The sequence below is a fragment of the Seriola dumerili genome, unplaced genomic scaffold, assembly GCF_002260705.1.
Source record: "Seriola dumerili isolate Sdu_G_001 unplaced genomic scaffold, Sdu_1.0 BDQW01001661.1, whole genome shotgun sequence".
In the NCBI taxonomy this organism is placed as follows: Eukaryota; Metazoa; Chordata; class Actinopteri; order Carangiformes; family Carangidae; genus Seriola; species Seriola dumerili.
This window is the reverse complement of record NW_019175916.1, coordinates 587,747-608,859: the sequence shown is the minus strand read 5'-3', so window position 1 is coordinate 608,859 and position 21,113 is coordinate 587,747. Positions and strand designations below refer to the sequence as shown.

General features: G+C 42.4%; 1 protein-coding gene across 1 annotated transcript in view; it reads right to left on the bottom strand.

Moving 5' to 3' along the window:
* The window catches only part of LOC111238807 (FH1/FH2 domain-containing protein 3-like), a 100,248-nt gene that overhangs the window by 16,622 nt on the left and 62,513 nt on the right, over positions 1-21,113 (bottom strand). Inside the window, exons 4-10 of the mRNA XM_022768494.1 lie at positions 19,637-19,704; positions 17,898-18,003; positions 5,409-5,503; positions 4,319-4,430; positions 3,093-3,187; positions 2,775-2,918; positions 2,309-2,556 (exon numbers count right to left, since the gene is read on the bottom strand). Of these exons, the coding sequence (XP_022624215.1) occupies positions 2,309-2,556; positions 2,775-2,918; positions 3,093-3,187; positions 4,319-4,430; positions 5,409-5,503; positions 17,898-18,003; positions 19,637-19,704 (868 nt within the window). The remainder of the gene's footprint in view (positions 1-2,308; positions 2,557-2,774; positions 2,919-3,092; positions 3,188-4,318; positions 4,431-5,408; positions 5,504-17,897; positions 18,004-19,636; positions 19,705-21,113) is intronic.

Here is a 21,113-nt window from a genome sequence, read left to right as displayed (position 1 = left end):
TTACTATATCTGCTTTTATTCTTATGATGCTTGCGTGTGTCTCTGCTGAATGTACAGTGAGCTACATAGAGACAAGGGCACCGGTGATGGGGAGGACAGTGTGTTTCCACACTGTGAGGTGTAATGGTCTGGACATAACACAAAATGAACTGTGTAGTAGCTCCTGCCCACTGCCTGTAGCGCCTTTCTCTGTCCTTGCCCTTCTCACTCTCTGCGAACCCAACAGACACCTGGCTCTGGCTCTGATTCAAATCACTGAATGGAGGGAGAGGTGGGGTGGGGTGGGGGTGAGGTTGGTGTAGACTGACACTGAGGGTGTGCAGAGCCTGACATTTTACTCAGAGCAACAAAGAAGACACAGTCGGGTGGCTGGGGAGGAACACACCAAGGACTAAAGTTCCTCTTTTTAGGTGCGACGGACACAGGAGAAGATGTCCTGGTCTTGACGCTGAGATATTCTCTCTGCCCTTCAGGGTCACTGGCTTTAGGGAGGATGTTGGCCATACACTTTAAGTTCAAACACATGTTAGGAGTGTCTGCTACAGCTGGAGCCACACTAGGATGACAAAATACAAGAGAGTAGGAGTCCAAATGGGTCGAGGGAAAGAGAAACTCTGCAAATGTGAGGGGGAATGAGACATCAAGTCACTCTTGGGAAACCCATTGGCCTAAAATACCTGTGAGCACCCTGTCTAGAGGACTCAATGACTGGATGACTTTCATCATCTGCCTCGTCCTCGTCCTCATCCTCGTCCATCCTCCTCCTCCTCCTCCTCCTCCTCCTCCTCCTCCTCATCCTCATCCTCCTCCTCTCCCTCCTCCTCCTCTTCCTCTTCTCTGGGGTGAGAGGAGGGGTCGAGGGTTGAACAGAGGAAAGGGAGGATGTAGACAGGCAAGAGGGAGAGAAAGTGGATAGAGACACACATGAAAACACACAGCAGAGGCTGGCCCAGGAGAGACAACACACAGAGATTACACTAGAGACATGCTGGTCAGGAAAGAATTAGAAATATTAGTGAGGTGTAATGAGACGATTAGTAGGTTTAGACATTTTCTTGTAAGACACTGATATGCACAGGCAACAGTTACAACCACATTCAAGTACAACTTCTACAGTAGCATTAATACAAAAATCTGTTTAATATAAAACATCTCCTTGTGATTTTAATTGAGGAGAATAAGATTTACTAATTCAATAAGCAGTGTCAGAGGTGTAGGAGATATCTTCTGTGTTTGGACTGATAGTCTGGGATACATGGTCATACATGCGGCCAGTGTGCTATTTGGATCCCTCTTGGCTGTCTGGATTTCATTAACAATATGGAAAATGGTGATCTTCAAAGGCGGCTTGAATTTCCTGTGGCGGACTGGAAGAAGCTAGTCTGGTATACGACCTGCTGGATTGAATTTAAGTATCAGTACCTGAAGAGCTGAGTGCTACCAGAAATATTAGTGGGTTTGCTACTTTGAAAAAAAAAGAAGCTTGTTATTAATGATTGGGGGATGGATTATGTAGCACTGGGAAAGACGATCAGTAATCAGTAGTGATTTTAAAGATAAAAATCTGGGTTTTTGTCCTCTGATGTATGACCCATAATAAAAAGTGGAATAAAGGGTTAACATATTTTCCACAAAAAGGAACTGTCTGACTAAGTTTTTCTGGCACTTTTATAAAGCATACTCCAAGCTACTGTATAATTAAACAAGATTGCAATTTGCTTCTTGCCTGAATCACCAGTTGTGGTTTCTCTGAGTTTGTGTAGTTACAAAGGGTTGTCGTATATAAAACAGATGGCAATGTGGAGTTTAAGCTCAATGCGCTCTCACTGAAGGAAGCATGCCTTCAGACAGAGAGCAGATAGCTCATATCATGTGTTTACAGAAGCTTCCTATTTCCACCAGTGGCAGGAGAATGTCTTTGACAGTGGGGAAAATTAATTTAAATGTCACTTTGCAGCAGCGGCCTCCTCTTCGCCTTTCTTTAAATTACTATATAATTAAATTCTCTGCTTTGGCTCTGGACAGAGTAGACACATCTCCCCAAGACTGAAACATAATACAAGGCTAGCAGTAAAGCCGTTTCCTGTGAAAATGAGTAATACTCTATGGACCCAGGAATAATTTGTGATTCCTTTTTAGTTGCAGTTATCTCTCCGGGTTTAAAATATAAAACAAACCCCACTGGCTGAACCTTTCAAATGCAGGATCAGACCAAGTTCAAGCTAAAATGGAGGCAAGGACGAAGATTCTTTTCTTCTCTTGAACATCTTCCACTTTTCCATTCCTCTCTGTCCTCCCCCCGCCTCACCTTTCACTGATGTCTTCAACACCCTGGCCACCGAAGGGCAGGAAGCTGCTTGCATGAGTGTGTGGGCTGCTGGGTGATGCTGGGGCAGAAACATGGCCTCTGGTATTCTGGAGCGAATGTCTCCGGCTGCGTCTTCTCTCCAGGCCCCGCCTTTCGTTGTTAGCGCCAACACTGGCCCGTCGACGGTCCTTTCGGCCGCTGGGAGGCAACTGGGTTTCATCGTCACCATCCTCATGACGAAGAGTCATCTGGGACAATGAGTCATCAAAAACAAAATGAGTAAATAAATTGTATGCATGTTGTTCACAGACAGCAACCTTAATGCTCACTTAATTTCTGGCTGCTGTATGAGCCTGTCAGACGTCATGTGATCTATGACCTATTATGAGAGACACATACAGACCTATTAACATTACATTAAGGCTTTTTGTTAAGTGATAATGGTTGCTAGTAAAGGCTTCCTAACCTCATAGATGTTGAACTGTTCTACAAGGTCGAGATCCGTGCCCTTCCTGCTCAGGTGTCTCTGGGCCATGGTTTCGATGCCCTGTTCCTCCAGACAGTCCACCATGTCATAGTAGGAGTCCTGGTCCGGGAGACCTGCCAGAGTCTGAAACACACACAAGCACATACGCATTATATTTTCTAAGAGTTATAGCCTTGTTTTTTTAACTTTTTTTTGTTAATGTGGTCTGATGAATAGCGGCTCAGAAATAAGAAAAATGACTATACTAGTTGATGCAGTAATAATATGGAAAGTATCAACCAAAAAGAATTCACTGACCTTATTGATGAGTGTCATTGCATACACCAGCAGCTCTGTATCCACTCCATCCTTCTCATCAAGGATCTCCATGACGTTTGACCACAGTTTTGTGCCTGCAGAAGCAAAAGGCATGCAACATATTCTATATCACAGGACAAACTCCAAAACAGATCTGCGAGAGCCTGAACAATAACAGTACAATAAAAGTCTAAAGTAACCATGGTGATCACCTTACAGCATAAAAAACTGTTGCAACCTTTCAGCTCCACCACTGCGCAACAATAAAAATCAAAAATTGTTATGTCATCTCATGGCTCCCTGGGGAGAGATGCAGTCATAGCAGTTTCCTACTAGAAAAATGAGAGGAAACACAGAGCAGGGGCACTGATCTCCAGTGAGAAAGAAGCAGCTATGTGCCTCAGCCCCAAGGGTCAAGTCCATCTTCTTCTCATCAGGAGACTGGGGATCAGGTTTAGTCTCCTTATGCAACAGCAGAGGTGACGGGATAAGACGGTGCCGAGACAGAGGGATACCTGACCCCTCCACGCTGATGCTCAACCCCCCTGTTGTACGCCACCGCACAATGTGGAGCTTTTAGAGCAGCAAGTAACCGAACCCCACTGCAGGTAGAGGTTACAGTCTGTCTCAATAAGCCTCGTTCCATGCATGGCGAGGGAGCTGCTCAGGAAAACTGATCTGACTACTGTGTAACAGGAGACTGATCTGCGATCAGCTGAATGGCACTACAGCCACCATGGATGGCTTGATTGGTGGAATCGAAGGGAAAGCCTTCCCTAAAATGCTCTACGATAGACACTGTGATTTTCCAGAGACGAGGGGGCAATTTCTAATTAGCTTGAAGACTCACATTCAGATAAAACTCATTTGTGTGTAATTTCTTACACAGTGAGTCCAAAGTCACTAATTCAATGGACTGACACCAAACACCTTATGACATTATCAATTCAAAGTTGGTTGCTCTGACAATTGTCTGTCTGCAGATATTAATTCTAACATCCAGAAATGACTATAATAGCACCATGTGGACTATACTCTATTAGGAGTGGATTAAATATGTGTCTATAGAGAGAATATGTGACTTAAACACCCTATTTAAATCTATAACATGACTGAATCAATATTAGGTATAGTGAAAACCAGTCACTCACTGGTTTTGATGGTTTGTTAGGTGTTTCAGTTTGACCTATTAACTGAACTGCTGGCTGGTTAGCCTGGGCTCTTACCTCCTTTGGCATCCACGACATTCACAGCCTTTATCAACAGGGTGGCATTAGACTCTGTGTACTCTACAAACACCAGCAGCAGCTTTAGTGCCGTCTTCACCACCAGACGGAACTGCACAAAGAGAAAAACACAGTTAATACACAAGATACAGAGCAGCACCAGCCCCCAGGTCTAAGCACACAACGCAAAATTCAACTTTTTTGACAACTACAGACCAACATGACAGACTAGGTGCTAGCCCTTTGAATTCCAAATACTAAATGGCATTATGTTTTCTTAGAAAAGCCTTTCCTGTCTGGACAGTCTTGAGAGGTTTGATAAAAGTGTTGTTTGACATTGACAGCTCAGTGGAACATACTGTACTATTAGTCAAAAAGTAAAATCTGCATAAAAGAATAACTGGGTAATGATAAACGGTAAAACGGAGATGAGTCTCAAAATAAAGCAAGATAACTAAAAAATGCCAGACGTTTACAACAATTCACACCACAAGATAATATGGAAAGGAGAGAGAAAGCTGATGCACAAGAAAAACTGGCAATGCAAATCTGGCTGAGAGTAATACATCAACATAATTAAAGAGGGGATTAAACCATCAGCATGAATTTAACACTTGTGAACAGCTGCCAAATCAGCACTTCAGACTGGACAAGCAAGACTCGAATGATCGTGGTCAAAATGAATATTGCTAATGGAAATTTGCCACACAAAAACATGGAAGAAAGACAGGGTTCGATATAAAAAAAAAAAAAAAGGTGGATGCCAAATATTATGTCAATATCTACACAAGAAGGCAGAAAAGCAATTAGTAAGAACAGAAAAGAGTGGGGAAAGGGAAGAGGGACAATGTGGTTCCCTCATGTGCTGCTCCATGACGCAATCTGGCCACTAGAGGGCTGAAGACCACAATGACAGGAGAGCTGCTTGCATGTTGACAAAGCAGTGAGGTATGAAATTTCAGAGTAGTGAACTATATGGTTTATTTCAACTTTGTCAGCGCCCAGATGGAGCTGCTGAGTTGATTTCAAAGTCCATCTACTGTATAGCTGTAACTGGGCTCTTGTTAAAATTAATGTTCATATTCTTTACCTTGGATCCGACCAGGGTGTAAAGCCACTGGACCGTTTCATTGTGAGATATGAGGCCGTTCATCCCATCCACATACAGCATAATCTGACCAAGAGCTGGGGGGGAGAGAGAGAGAGAGATGGGGGTTGGTTAATCATCTGCTACTTCAGTTGTTATTTTCGTCTTCTCTCTTAAAACAGTCCATCACTGTTTTCACATCTCTCCTGCTCAAAACAAAAAAAGAACCAGAATAGTAAGTGCATGATCTGAATGTTTGAATCTGAATGTGTGTGTGTGTGTGTGTGTGTGTGTGTGTCTGTGTGTGTGTGTGTGTGTACACTTTGAAAACCATGAATCTCAGTGGGATCCTTGCTATGCGAAGCAGGTGGAACCTTTCTTTGTTTTCAAATGATTGTGAAACAAGTTATGGCGAATGATGTGCTGTGCATATTCGAGATGACCATTTGCTGTAGCATGCACATACGGAGAGGCAGCCACACAAATAAGCAAAACTCAAGTGAATTGTTAGTGAAAGGGGTCAATGATGTGATTGAATCTACACAAGAACTGGAGCTGCTGCAGAGGTAATCGCAATAATCAGGTGAAGACCTAAAAAGAAAAACAGCCCTCGTCCACCATCCCTCAAGTCAGAAGAAACAACTGAAGGGGGTGGGGGCAGTTGAGCAGAGTGCCTCACTGGATGCTGACATTACTTCCATCTGAAACAGGATACATAAATAAGACCATAATAAGAGCCAAGGGATCTCAGTAGGGGGGCAGTAAAAGTGTAGGGCTTCTGTTAAAGAAGGGAGATGGGGGGAAGGGAGACAAACACCACTGGACAGATGTGGGGAAAAAACATCAGGAGTTTCCTTTAAATATGTGGCCTTTTCTTTTAACATCTCTGTGGTCATCCACACATAAGGAGTTAAAACATTCACACAGAACACACCAGCAGCAGGATGAGCTCAGCTTGAACCCACTGCAACTTTAGGTGATACATTGGCTGACATGGGGGAAAAAGTGAAATATAAACATGTGAACACACTGAAAGCGGAACACTTTTGGAAGGCCTGTTTGTTTCCTGGAAGACACTATGGTTTTGGGGGTAATACATGAGAGAATTTTCTGAAAAATAGTCATGAAATTCCAGTTTTTCTTCAACATGATGGTTGATGAGCCTGTAGCGATCATGTTCAGAGATGTATTAGCTGCAAAAACTGACACACCAGTTGCTTAGAACTGTAAACATCTAGGGGAAAAAAAAAAAAAATAGATTTCAGCCTCTGACCAACAACCAAATCAAATGCTTTAACAGACTTGAATGCTCTTCAAAAAAGTACCATCTAATCTCCTCTTGCTGTGTTTAGAGCGGGTTCTTTTGACATGTTATGATGAGTGGCTGTAGCGTCTGTCATATATTTTTCCTCTCCTCTTCTCTAGAGGGGCATGAAAATCATGAATATGCTGTAGATAAGCCAAAATTCCCAGGTGCAGCTGCTGTGTGTGCATGGTGCGTGAGAGAGCGTGTGGGTGGACGCATGAGTGCATGCGTGTACGGGTGTGGATGTGTGTATGTGTGTATGTGTGTGTATGTGTGTGTGTGTGTGTGTCTGTGTGTGTGTCTGTGCTGAAGGCCCACTGCTGCAGCAGCGGCAGTTCATCTTTTATCAATCAGGGTTAATTACTCCCAACATGTCAGGCCAGAGCATTCCTAACAGTCCTCTCCTGCTGCGAGCTCAGAGCCATGTGTCACAGCAGTCGGCAGCATGGACAATATGGCGTATCAGAGCAGACCACATCAGAGTGTGTTTATGAAAACATGATTAACCCCCTCAGTCAGCACGGGCCAGAGTGTCACCCTCTCCTGTAACTCGCCCACTTTGTGTGGGACCGCTGCTGACGGATGAGTGACAGCAGTAATGACATGATGTACAGCTGGTCCTGAATGGATTCCTGTGGTACACTGGGAAAAAAAGTGTTAACTGTTATATTTAAAGTGTCTAAAAATAATGATTCACAATAATTCAGACACAGACACAAACAGCTGTGACTTTTGCTGGATGAGTAATGAGCCACACGCTTCTTTTCAAATAGGTAGCCGATGTCTGACCTGCAATATCATCACTGCGCTGACTTTTATCTCTTGGCTGCACCTGTGTACAGTATCTGCCCCAGTGCAATGAGGTTTTGAGGAATGTCCATTGAAAACAAGGGTGAGAAAAGATAGGTGGCCTTAATGAGGCTTTTAAAAGTGTCATTACACAACATGAATGTTCAGCTGCTGACAGATGAGACGTTAGTGATTGTTCCCAAAAGTCAGCCACAAAATGAGATGACTTTTAGATCATTCTGACATGTTATCATAAGACATTATTCAAAGGTTTTAACAATAAGGAACGGGTGGCTTTTCACCAAGTAAAATAAAATCAGAATGAATGTCTATATCATATGCGAATTTAATTCAGTGAGCAGTTTAGATACAGAAATGATATGATATTAAAACACTTATGAACCAGGCCAGAAACCACACAATCATTAACTTTTCTCTCAGATTCATTAAAACTGTTGCTTCATGGAATGGTTCAGTGCCAGCTGCCATTCATGTAAAATTCTGCTTTAAGGACCAGAAACCACATGGACCACAGTTACCCTGTGAACAGTTAGGTAAAATGATACTGTAACTGTTTGAAAAAAAAATAAAATAAAATTACCTTTCATTATGGGAAACTGCAACCCTCAGAGTCTGGTCAGAAAAACCGTTTAAAGGAAACATCTAATTACTCTCAAAGCAATCACCTTTGTGAACTGCAAATGGAACTGATTTCCACACACTTGTGATTAAATTAGTCATGAAACTGCTACGGGAGAATGAAAAGTTACCTGGGTGTTGCACTTCAGGCTTTCGAAGTGTGATCAAATCGTGAAACTATGGCATACACTCCCAAGCCTTGCACCTTTGTGGTTAGCTGAGACTGTGGATCCAGAGCCTGGGATTTGTTTTTAAACTCCACAACAGACAGTCATCAATAACTTTGGAAGAGGGTTAATAAGAAGAGCATGTGAGTGTTGAGTCTGTACAGGACTCTCTCCACTTCAAGCACTGATCTGGGGCCAAAAATGTGGGCCTCCATTCGAGTAATCATGAGCAGCTCTACAATACCTCACACAAAGTACAACAATAACATTGCTAAGTCCTTCTGCATGTATGTCACGTAATTAGATGCTGGCAGACAATGAGCTGCCTTCAAAGCACTGTGATTAGAATATAAATGTAAACCATTATGGGAGAGGATATGCGAAGAAGAAAGATTTAGCTTAAAAGAAACTTGGAAGTGTTCAATGAGCAGCCTGGCATCTGCGCAGCACTCTCACACTCCATTTCTTTCAATACTTTTGCATTGGCCTTTAGAGTAAATAGAACATTTGAATGTTATCAAGCTGCAGTAGGGAACCACAGACCTACTGATTGGAGACAGACCCTGTTCCGGTGTCTGAACCAGAATTCTGAGAGAAGTAAAAACGCAAGAAACTGAGGTCTGGTGGAAGTGTTTCTTCAGGGCCTCTCCCTCTCATAAACCACAGCAATTATCTTCCACAGCTATAGGAATGTGCAGGAAGGGCTGCTCCCTGACCGCTGCCGAGGTGAGAAACACTCTGAGGTCTGGGTGGCAGCACCAACACAAGAAAAAAAAAAAAAAAAAAGACAACCTTATCTATAAAGATGCAAAAAATCAACTCAACAGCTTCCCTTCAACCAACCTGCCCCCCCCCCCTCCCTCTCACCACTCTGCCCCTTTGGTTTCATTTACATTTTGGAATTTATCAAAACTGGGTCGGCCAAACTGTCTGTCAGCGTGCAACATTTATTTTACCAGGACTTTGGGATCGCGGCCAAATCTCCGTCCCATACAGTGCAACTTAGAGCCCCTTATCTTGTTATGCTCTGCATTAGCTGGGAGCTGCCCTGATAGTTCAGGAGCGTGCCTCCCTGTGCCCACGTGAGCTGGATGTGCCTTACTGCATAGTCTGAAAAAGACTTATGTAAATTCTTGTTCTACTATGTCACAATAATCACTGATATTTTCATCAAACTTTTACTCTGCATGTTTAAATAACAGTCAGTCGTACCTACATTCCTCCCACTCACTTAATTTTGAGTAAATATTTAAAGCGACCATAATGAATATTTTTCACATTGCTTGGGTTTTACAGCCTGCAACTTCAGGCCAACTTCAACTACTGTCTAATACTAATCCGCAATATGTTGATTCCACCAAAAACCCTGGTAATGTGATTACTACAAGCCTATGTGGTGACAGCTCAGACAAGGACTTGTTCCCATTACATTAGAGCTAATAGACTTCTGCGTTCAGGCGATGCTCGATGCATGTGAAGGAAACCTTTTTAGGGCCTACTGCTCCCTGATTTACTGTCTGCATCTCTGGTGCCCATACATAATATCTGTACTAGGCACACTCTTTACCTTCACCATGGCCGATGTGGCGCCAGAAAAAATGTTAGTGACAAACGCTACAGATGCTTTTGATGCCTTAAAGAGAAAGTTGCCTTACAAACTTGTACAGCGTCTATGTTAATCTACAAATCAAACTGTTTACATACTTCAATCAGATGCAGCCATTGAGCCCTTGTTTATGGTTTCTTCTTTTTCTGTACTTGTTTGTATTTGTATAATCTATGTTCTGTGGGCCAGAGGTTTCTTGAATAAACTATTAGCATTTATCTTTAAGAGTCCACAGTCATGCAACAAGTGCGGTGAGGCTGTGCTTGGGAACGGCAATGCTTTGCTAATGCAAAGCAGGTATAAAATCTAGTCTAGTATGTTAGTATGCTAACATTTGCTCATAAGCAGTAAACACAAAGTTGCAGCTGAGGTTGATGAGAATGTCATTAGTTGTGCAGATATTTTGGCATAAGCCAAGGTACAAATTTTACATTTTGACGTGGTGAGTTTAGATGAAAGGTCTGGGATCACTAAAGTCCCTGATGAATGTGTGTACCAAATTTCACGCCAATCTATCACAATGCTGCTGAGATATTTCAGTCTGGAACAAAGTGGTGGACAGACAGACAGACTGACATTGCCATCATTTAGAGACATGCTGCTAGCGTGGCTAAAAGTTGAACTGACTTTTAGATTATGTTAAAAGCTGGCAGATATCCTTTTTTTTTTTTATCATTACTGCATCCATCCCTCTAGCTAGCTTCTGAGTTAGAGTCTTTATACCACAAAAAGACAAGTTTACTACTCAGGCCAATTAAAGTGCTCTTACTATACATGAACTGGAAAAGACATGTTCTTGGGCTGCTTTCCATTTTATTCAGCTAATCACCCAGACCATTAGAGCCAGACAAACTGCTGTTGCCAGACCAATTCCAGTCACCGAGCCGACTGCCAGGCTTACAATTAGCACCGTACAGTAAAACAACAGGAGGATGCTTCCATTTTCAAAACCTGAATACGTGTCTGCCAGCATTTGACACAATTTACTATGGGCCTAAGCCCAAACAAATTCCCCAAAGACAAACAAATAGACCTAATGGAACAATAGCATGAAGTAAGGCAGGGGTGCCTCTCTAGTATTTGGCTGAGCAAGCTCCACAGGCACTGCAGACCTGATGAACTACTGCAGTGCTGAGGCAGGGTAAAGTGAGCTGAGCAGACTACAACACTATAAGGAAAATAAAAAGCTGAAACGTGCTATTCTCTATGTTTTTCTGTATTTAAAATAGTATGAAGCTGACTGTTTTGAGGTGGTACTATACTTCAGAACTTTTAGAAAATCATTTTAGGACAAAACAACCAGGGAAAGCCCAGCAGATGAGCTTTTTTTCCTCATCTTATCCAAGTGGGGAAGACTTTGGAGAAAAGCTACTGCATGACATCCACCCACTTGTAAAGCGAACTGAAAGATGAGCTGCGGTAAATTCTTACTGCTCTTGAGAGAGTAGCGGTGTGATTCGCTCCGGTTCTGGCCAGCCATATGCTGAATTCAGTCCCAAAAACCACTCAGCTCACAGGAATCAGCCGTAAAACCCACTCGAATGCTGAGGATTTCAGTCTATCTGCCTGCGTGCTACATTACAGCAAAAGATTTATTTTTTTTCCAAATTATAGTTTATGTATCTTAGACGGCAAGGTCAGAGATGATAAAATAAGAGCTTGAGAAATAAACCAAATCAAACATTCTTATAATATAATTGGCTTGTATACTGAATTCTGTTACAGTAAAACAGGCTCCAGGACGGGGTTTGTAATTCCACTGCCAGTGGGTTTGCTAAGGCTGAAAACTTCTACAGATGAAGGGAGCAGAAAAAAGGGGGAGGCAGAAAATAGGTCAGACAGGTGGGGTTGAACTGGGTTCAGATGCAAGCCGTCTGCTCATGTCAGGGGGATCTGAAGGGGTCTGTGGAGGTCTGAGGGGTCTGACACAGGGGGAGAACAGGGTGGGACGTATCCGGTAGGAACATGGCTCTAAGCTTAACGAAAAACATGACAACAGGTTATGTTTTTCTGTTCTGTTCTGTTTTTTTACTTTAAAAGGCAAAGGATGTTAGAATGACAGTTTTGTTTTTTTAGAAACATTACAAAGCATTACATGGAACATACAGCGCTGGATCTTTTAGTCCCAGTGTCAGTCAGTTTGGAAGCTGGTGATTTAATTTAATGGAGAGAGGCTATGCTGGAGGGCAAGACAAAATGTTGCCAGTGGAGCGAAGAGAGTTGAGAGGTTGTAGGCTTGAAACCATGTGTAGCGCTCATTTCCTAAATTTCCTCTGACCAAATGAAGTCATCCTAAAAGAGAAAAGTCTCAGACAGGTAATGAAACAGAATTATGTTTAAACATTTAATTGGCTTTCTCAAGAAGGTCAAACCTCGTAAGCAATGAAAATAATTTTTTTCCTGTTTTGTTTTAGTGTTGGTGTTTGGTTTTGGGATTAACAAGTTTTTAAGTATGATGAAGTAAACGAAACAAAAACTGTCTCCCTGTCGAGTGACCTTTGGATTATAACCAGCACATTTAAACGGAAGTGTGAATGAACGCTTAAGAGAAAAAGAGTGATATCATGGGTGTGTGTGTGTGTGTTCGTGTGTGAGAGTGAGTGACTGAGTGCTTTTCAGATTGAAAAGTTTTGCACAAAGGGGCAGCGGGAGCGGTGGCTGGCCCAGAGAGCTGCGGGAGAGATCGGGTAAAAAACATGCACGTGTTCCCATGGGATCTCATTACAAACCAGGAGTTCAAGTTTCTATTGATTCGACAAGGGCATTCCTGGAGATCTCCTCCTCACTCCAAACATCAGGCTTTGTCTGCAAATTTGTGTCAGCAGTTCCTGTGTTTTCCGTCTCAAATTTCCTTTATCCTCGAGGATTTACCACAGCATTCCCTCATCTTTCCCTAAGCATGATTCTTGCATGATCGCACCTATATAAACCAGCATGTACGTTGATAAAATTGCACGACACCTCTCAGCCCAGTCCAGACAGAATGAAAATGTTCACCCAGACAATAGACCATAGTAAAAAGGTCTCCCCCCTCTAGAAGAGACGACCTATAACACAGCCAGACAACACAATACAGACGCTTTCCAACAAGAGCTTCCAACGCTGCTGTTAACCCAACTATGCCTGGGTTTTCACTTAATGCTCAGCAAAATGGTCAAACCAGCAAGGGGAGAATTCAGTTACGCTCTGTTAAACATTTAAAGAACTTGGGTCCGGATATTACACAAAACAATGATCCTGATTCTGAATTAAGAGAAATAAAATGTCACTCAAATATGTAATGGTATTGTATACTGAAAAAAAACTATTATTATTACATTTTATATCTGAGTAGTAGGGGCGTGAGCTACATGAGATCACTTCTGTCCAAACATATGCAGCGCAGCAGCTGGTTTCACTGATTAAACTCCTTCGACTCAATGGGAGGAGTGAGTAAGTGAATGATCAGCTGCTTTGTTTGTTTACAGTGAAAAGATGCTTGGATCACACACATACTCTTGGCACACAGATGAAAACGGCTGCACAGATGTGTCACTGGACGTTCTGCCTCGCTGATCTGAAACAAATAAAATTTGACACTGAGAAACACTAAAGAGACCAACTACCATTTCAACAAAAGGGTCTTGTGTTTCGAGTGCACCTGTAGCTTTGTGAAAAATACTGCTGCCCACTAAAGTTACTGCTGTGTGTGACACTAAAAGCTGGACTGAGCGCTGTATTGGGAACAGTGTTCCAGGTCCCAGACACTTTAAGGGGCAATGAAACACTTGACTAAAGCACATCTCCCTTTCCCACAGAGGCCCTGTGAGCAGCTCCCTCTGGAAACCAGGAAGTCAAGGTGCTTTAACTTATGGCATTAGAATGGCTGTGCCATTAAAAACAGGAGCTCCATAAATCGCAGCAAGAGAGAGAGTTGTACTGCACATACATGGATGGATGGATGGATGGATTGATAGATAGATGGATAGATAGAGACCGTGTGTGTGAGTGAGTGAGTGAGAGAGGAAGAGAGAAAGAAAGGATGAGATAAAAGCACAAAATGAAATACGGGCATGACTTATTTGATACATTAATACTTCTGGACCATCACAACACAACTCCCATTTCTGTGGAAGCTATAAATTCACAAGTATAAGTTATAGTGTGTAAGCTTGTGTACATAACACAGCAGGTGATGAGATATGGCCTTCTGGGTATGAAGATAATTTATACAAAGTTTAAGAATGTGTTTTCCAGTATCCAAGACTGCTTTGAAAAGCTATAAGAAAAAACAAAAACTAAAAAAAACCCCAAAAAAACAGTTTCTCTAAATTCCTATAGATCAAAAACTTAAGCTTCACTTCCAATTTGTTTCCACCGAGGCGTAGAGACAGCAAGTGTTTTGTAAACTACGGTGCGCAGACAGAGATGGCATGGCCTTTAAGAAGCGCAAACAGAGAAAGTGTAGCTAAAAACATAGCTTATGGTGAGGAATGTCAACAGTGAACATTTCAAAGCGGAGAATAATTGCTTCAAGTTGACTGTAATTGGTTTGTCTTTAATCTGCCCTCCGTCCGCCGCTCCCATTTTTACAGTTACCAATTAAACACAGTTGTTACTTTTGTTGGTCCTCTTTCTGTAAATACTACAAGTGGAACGACGATCCGGGAAAAACCTTGTTATTTGTTCTTCCACCTCGTCTCCCTGTTTTGCTCATGATAATTAGAACCGTAGGGATTCTTTTTTTTCTTTTTCTTTTTTTTCAAACCACAGTGAAAAAGTTTGAGCTTAGTGCAGAAACTTCTTGACCTTTTACACAAGCTGCTTTCATTTTAAGGCTTTTGAGCCACTTAATGTGTTGTGATGTGTTACTGTGACAACCTGTGTTATTTCCTACTTTTTAAAAGATACATGGAATAGACAATCTTGTAATACAGAATGGCACAAAAGCATACTTGAGGATGCACAAAATAAGACATCTAAAAATCTTGTAGTGTGTGCACCGGGTGCACAATTCCCACTATACTCTTAACTTTCTAATGTGGGCTTCGTGACTTCAGTGTAAGAATTTTGAATGCAGTGTTTATTAACTAGATTACATTTTATTGTTAAGTGCTCTAGTTAGAATATTTTGTCCATTACCTGGATGTTAAAAGTCAATTTTCTTTATATGCGATGAACTATTTTAACTCGGAGAAAAGGTTGGATCTGTTCTCCACATGCACTTGAGTTGTAGATTGAGGGCCAAAGACTTAGAGTGGAGCTTAAAATGTAAACATAAATGGTGAGAAATACATCTTGAAAGAGGAATAACATTTTACAACCCCACGAGACCTGTGCAGTCTGAGAAACAACATTCTTAACTAGAAAAACATACATTATGAAACCTTCACTCAGCTTTGCACTTCATCAGCCAGAGATTTATGATTTCAAGAAGTATTTTACAAAGAGTATAAATGAGCTTAGATGATCTGTGTTGAATGAAACATAACCTCTGTGTTCATTTAATTTCTGAAACGAACGACATGCAGATGCATATTTTGAAGGATGAAGAATGAATATCACTAATGAGTCCTTCGTTACCTTTTGGGCTCCTGTGTGTTTGCAGCACTTCACCAGGGCTGAGTGCAAGGCCAACAGGAGTACCAGATGGCATAGGCACCTCTGAAACATTGACCTCACACCCTTTCCCGCTGATGGGGTGATAAAGGCATACAAGCTTTCCCCCGGGCCAAAAAAACGAAGGCCTCCAAGGAGCTAAGTCCAGGTCTGGAAGCCCTCCGAGCCAGGTGTGAGGGGCCCGGAGAGGGGCCAGAATCCCAGCCAGGCAGACCCAGAAAATACCCACATCACTGAGGGAGCACTAACTGGCCACAGACACCTCCAGGGCTTTGAGAAGATGGAATGAAAAAGTGAGGAAAAAGAAAAACGTGAGATGGTGTAGATTGCTAAGAGAGCTGCAGGAACTGCTATTTACAATGACGGCAATGTTCCAGAGAGCTAAGGCTGGGAACCTGTTCTTGTAAAATACATGCAGACTGGTGTGCACGTGTGACTGTGCCTTTTTCAACTACAAAAGACCCATAAGATTGATTTTTATTCATGAAAGAGAGCAAGATTGTTTTGTTGGAGGGGGGTTAATACACACCAGACAGATGGGTTCAAGGCTGCATTCCTTTTTGTTTTTTTACTGGCCTCAACTTGAAAGACATTACAGCAAAAAAAAAAAAAACCCATTAGAAGTGATCAGTGTTTGATACCAAAGCAGTTACAATTGTTGCTTTGCTCTCTGTCTCTCTTCCTCTCCGTCTGTGTGCACGTGTGAAAATTTTAGGCAACTAATTTACTCTCCTCCTGGGAATCCTTATGACATAGCTCCTCTTGGAAGTCATCAAGAGTAAAGCGGCCAGCTCTATATACATTTCTGACCTGTGCATCTGCGTTCCAGCACATGCTCGACTTGTGTTCTCCAACACATGGCTCACGAGGGAGGGTGATCTACTACACTCCACATTTCCTCAGCTGGTCAGGAGAAATTAGGTCAGGAGTTGAAACAGGTTAAAGGGGCTTTTGGGAGAGTGGTAGTTTGGTTTAGTTTCTCATGGTGATGTGGAGACACATGAGGGGAAATTGTCCAACCCGCAGAGATGAAGCGATAAATTAGCACATGAAAGAATGAAGAGAGTCCCACAGAAAGGCTCTGACACAGATGTTTTATCAGAAGACTCTGGTAGGTAAAGGGGGGGGGGGACAGCACAATAAGGAGGAGTGAAGTAAGAGAGAAAAGACATGAGAAGTGGTCTCATCATTCACAGCACGATGACACTAACAACTCTTACATGTGGTCAACTCTGACGTTTCCAAAAGCCTGTCGCTCTCCTCCTCTGCATTGTTTTGGCCATTTAACCGGTGTGATTTATCCGTCTGAGTCAGAGACCAGGAGCCAAGTTCAGATGAAGCATCGAACATTAAAGATCTGAGCCGGCAAAGGTAGTCCAGGCAGGGATCATGTTCATGTTTATAACCTGCCCGGGGGGACTGGGTGGCGGCGGGCGACAACAGTACTTTGCCACAGACATCCGCCCTTTGCTCTTTGATTTTTTTCAGTGACAGAAAAGGTTAACAATAAGTAAGCTGGAAAATTAGAGCACAAGCATTTAGCATCTAAGCGAATAATCATGAGGGGAGCTGATATCTGATTGAAATGAGCACCCAAATCATGAGGGTCAACTACACTGTGACTCTCATTTTAGCAAGGCTTCATGAAGTAATACAGAGGTGTCTGAACCACAGAACGTTCGTCTCAAATGAAACTTGTGTCTATATTTATACCATATAACATATACTGTACTGTAGATAAAAAAAAGAAAGAAGTAATGATTACTTGCTGAGGTTAACAAAAGTGCAACAGATTTTCATGAAATGAAGGAACACACAAGGAAAAATAAAAACGAGAGAAAGTTTAAAAAAAAAAAAAAAAAAAAAAAAAAAAGAGGGGGAGGAGGGAAAATTAGTTTTATGATCTGCAATATCCTGCCAGAACTTTTATTAGCCACTTAAGCGTGTGGCCTGCCCCCCTCACAGCAGGCTGTTAAATGGTAGTGACCTTGGAGTGCAATGGTCCTCCAGTATCCCCGAACGTGCTGCCCCCACCCCTCCCCGACCTTAACACGTCTGATCTTTCACCTTACCAACATGGGACAGATAAATTAAGCAGCTGTCAAACTTGGCCCGATGTCCGTATTATCTGTGACACACATTTGGGTTTGTTTATATACCTTAAGTGTGTGAGTGTGAGAGGGTCATCAAGCAGTATCATCAATTTACATGGTGCATGTAAACACATGTGGTTCTGGATAGGTTTATGGAAAGAAAAGTTGTACAGGATTGATTAATAACATCCTCGATTAGCCGGTGCTGTAAACGGAGGTGTGAGAAAGTAGAGAGTAGGAAGGCATGCTGTGTGTTTATTGGTGCAAAGATGTGCTCCTCTGCAGCGGACGTACCCCTGAGGATGTAGTTCTGGTAGTTCTGGTCGGCTTCAGCTCCCACTTTGATCAAGCATGTCAGTCCTTCTGCCACCACAAACTCGTGCACCAGGTCCTTGTCATCCTGGGAAGAAAAGAAAGAAAGAAAGAAGAGGAAAACATTCAAGATCCATCATACATCATAGAAAGAGCCACAGACTATACTGTTTTAATATTGAGTATATACACACGTATATTATTCATGTATATTATACACACACACATATATATATATATATATATATATATATAAGTATGTATGTATTCATATAGGTTTTCATGAATGTTGGTTGCATATCATAGACTAAGAATGAAAGAACATGCATTTACTTAAGAGAGCTGTACGTGTACGTGTTAAATGCACGTGATAAGGAAGTAATTCAATCCCAAAAACCTCCAGGAACTTTCGGGATGATATTTGCTGATATTAATGTTCCCAACTTGAGCATACAGTAGGACCAACTTAAAGCAGAAAATTTGAAGACAAACTTTTCTATTGTATCACCTTGTTCATTGCTAAACAACACCCATTGCATGCTGTACTGTATTATTAAGGAGTCAAGAAAAAAGTAATAGCTAGGGAGAGAACGGGTATTCAGACTTCATGTGATCTGTGGTTTGCCGGAGGCATTAGCACACTTCTCATTTCACCCTCCACAGAATGCTCAGCTGGATAAATTATATCAATCGTTTTTTTTTTACATTTGGTTAAAGCCGCTGCAAGCGCAGTGAGCGATGCAAGTCTGCCTGCAGCTTGTTCAGATGGATTCCTGTCGCTTCGGCCTCCCCACTTCATCTCACATTTTGTCCTCGATGACAAAACCACCTGCATCTCTCACACCTGTCGATGACTCTGTAATTTAAGGCCAAGCAGGAGGCTTTCTGCAGGATTTAACATTTTTCTGATACACTCTACTGTTCAGATGGGATACAGGGGAAGACAGCAATAAACACCGTGAGGTGGTCAGGGCTCCTTCTCTCCCAGGAGGAAGCGTAAGTGCTTCCAGAACAGCTTTACCATAGACCTGTGATGGAGACTCCAGTCATTTGGCAAACGGTCTAAATATACAGGAGTGCACTAAAGAGACAGGAGGCAGCAGTTGTGAGACTCATACATGTACACTACACTTCTGCAATGTAGATAAGTAATACTGATATCAGACCAAGTGGACACTTTATTACACAACAAGAATGATCAATACTCTCTACAACTGAAACCCTACAAAGCCACATGCAATAAGTGAGCCATTCTAATCTATTTTGGATCTGCATCAAGGTCTGTTGCTCTCTTTTTCATCCAACTGTCACTTAACCCTCCCACTCTGTAGTCGGCTGCCCAGCCCAGCCCAAGTGTGTGTGTGTGTGTGTGTGTGTGTGTGTGTGTGTGTGTGTGTGTGTGAAGTCTGACCAGACCTGAACACTCCACAGCTGCCACGAAGGCAGACTCTCAGCAGCAGCACGACTCTGCCTCAGGAAAACAATGCCGAGTGCAAGTGTTAAGTGTGCATGTGTGCGCTGATGCATGTGTGCACGCTACATATAGCTCTGTCATGTTAATGTGCGTTCATGCACATGCATGCATGGCTCACAAGGACTGCTGCCTTTCCGAAAAAGGCATCTGAGATCATGACAAACACAAAACGCAGTGGAATTCACTGGAACTTGTGAGCTGCAGTTTTAGGAAGGATCAGCAAGAGCTAGAATAGAGAAATAATTACCTGAAAAATCTGCTTGAGGGAAAAGAGGGCTCGTCGTAGCTCCCTTCCAGTCGAGTTGTAGAGTTTTTCTGTATGGAGAGAGAAAAGGAAAGAATGGAAAAATCAGCTGACAGTCACTAATGTGGTATCTTTCTATAATATTATCATACAAAAAGTGAATAAAACAAATCTGGACAAGAGATTCGGAATGATTCTAACTCCTCTCCTCACTTGCTTCACACATTTTTCCATGAACTATAAACTTCTTTGAAATCACTTGTGTCTGCATGATGCACATGTCACTGGCAGAAATGATCCCAAGTAGCTAGAGATGAAATATATCATACATGAGGAGCAGCAAGAGCAAAAGAACAGTAGGAGCAACTCAGAGCACATCTGTGGAGAATTAGTGAACAGAGGATGTTTCCTGCTGACAAAGCCATATCTGTAGCTCACCATAATACAAAGTCATGGCAGAACCTTAAGCCAATAGCCACCACAATGGCTAAGAGACAATACAGCCATTAATCAGCTATGGAAACTCCAGAGGGGACTAAAGACAGGAATCAGGCGGATGACAGATGCTCGTGATGGAGGCGTACATTTCCTGCAACTACATTGACAATCCTTCACTTCAGCCTGAGTGCAGCTTGCAGAGTCTGCCAGGGAGTGGCAGCGTTGAGCACAGTCCTAGTATAGCTCACTCATCATCACTGCTCTGTGAACTCTCTCTGACTCAGCAAAACCTGCCCATTACTGCTGCAGATACAGCAACATACAGTACACTCCAGTCCAATGCAGCAGTACAGTCCAGCACTCTCACTCTCTGCCTGTGTTATCTTTTTATGCACCCGTTGCTTTTTTTAAAAAAATTCTAATACAAAATGGTATTTTCCTTTTATTTCATAGATACTTTCTTACTTGAAGGCATGGTGATATGTCTTGATCTGACAGGAGATTGGCATGTACACAATGAGGTAGTCTGTTTCATTTAATCTCTCTCTCCCTCTCTCTCACACACACACACACACACACACGCACACACACGCACACACACGCACACACACGCACACACACGCACACACACACACACACACACACACACACACACACACACACACGCACACACACGCACACACACGCACACACACGCACACACACACACACACACACACACACACACACACACACACACACACACACACACCAACACTACATAAAGACATGACTAGCACTCTGCAGAGTGGCTCGACTCTTGTCTGTTTCACCACTGCAGCTGTTGCAGTCTTGGCTATATGTGCAGGAACTTGACTTATTACTGTTTGTGAGTTACAACTTGTACACCCAAACATCCAGTTGAGAGAAACAAATAGGCAGGCACCACATATCTACATGTTGCCTTGAATACACCCTTCACACACACACACACACACACATACACACAAATCAGTCGTGCCCATGAAATCTTTGTCTTTACAAACAGCTGCCACTAATTCTT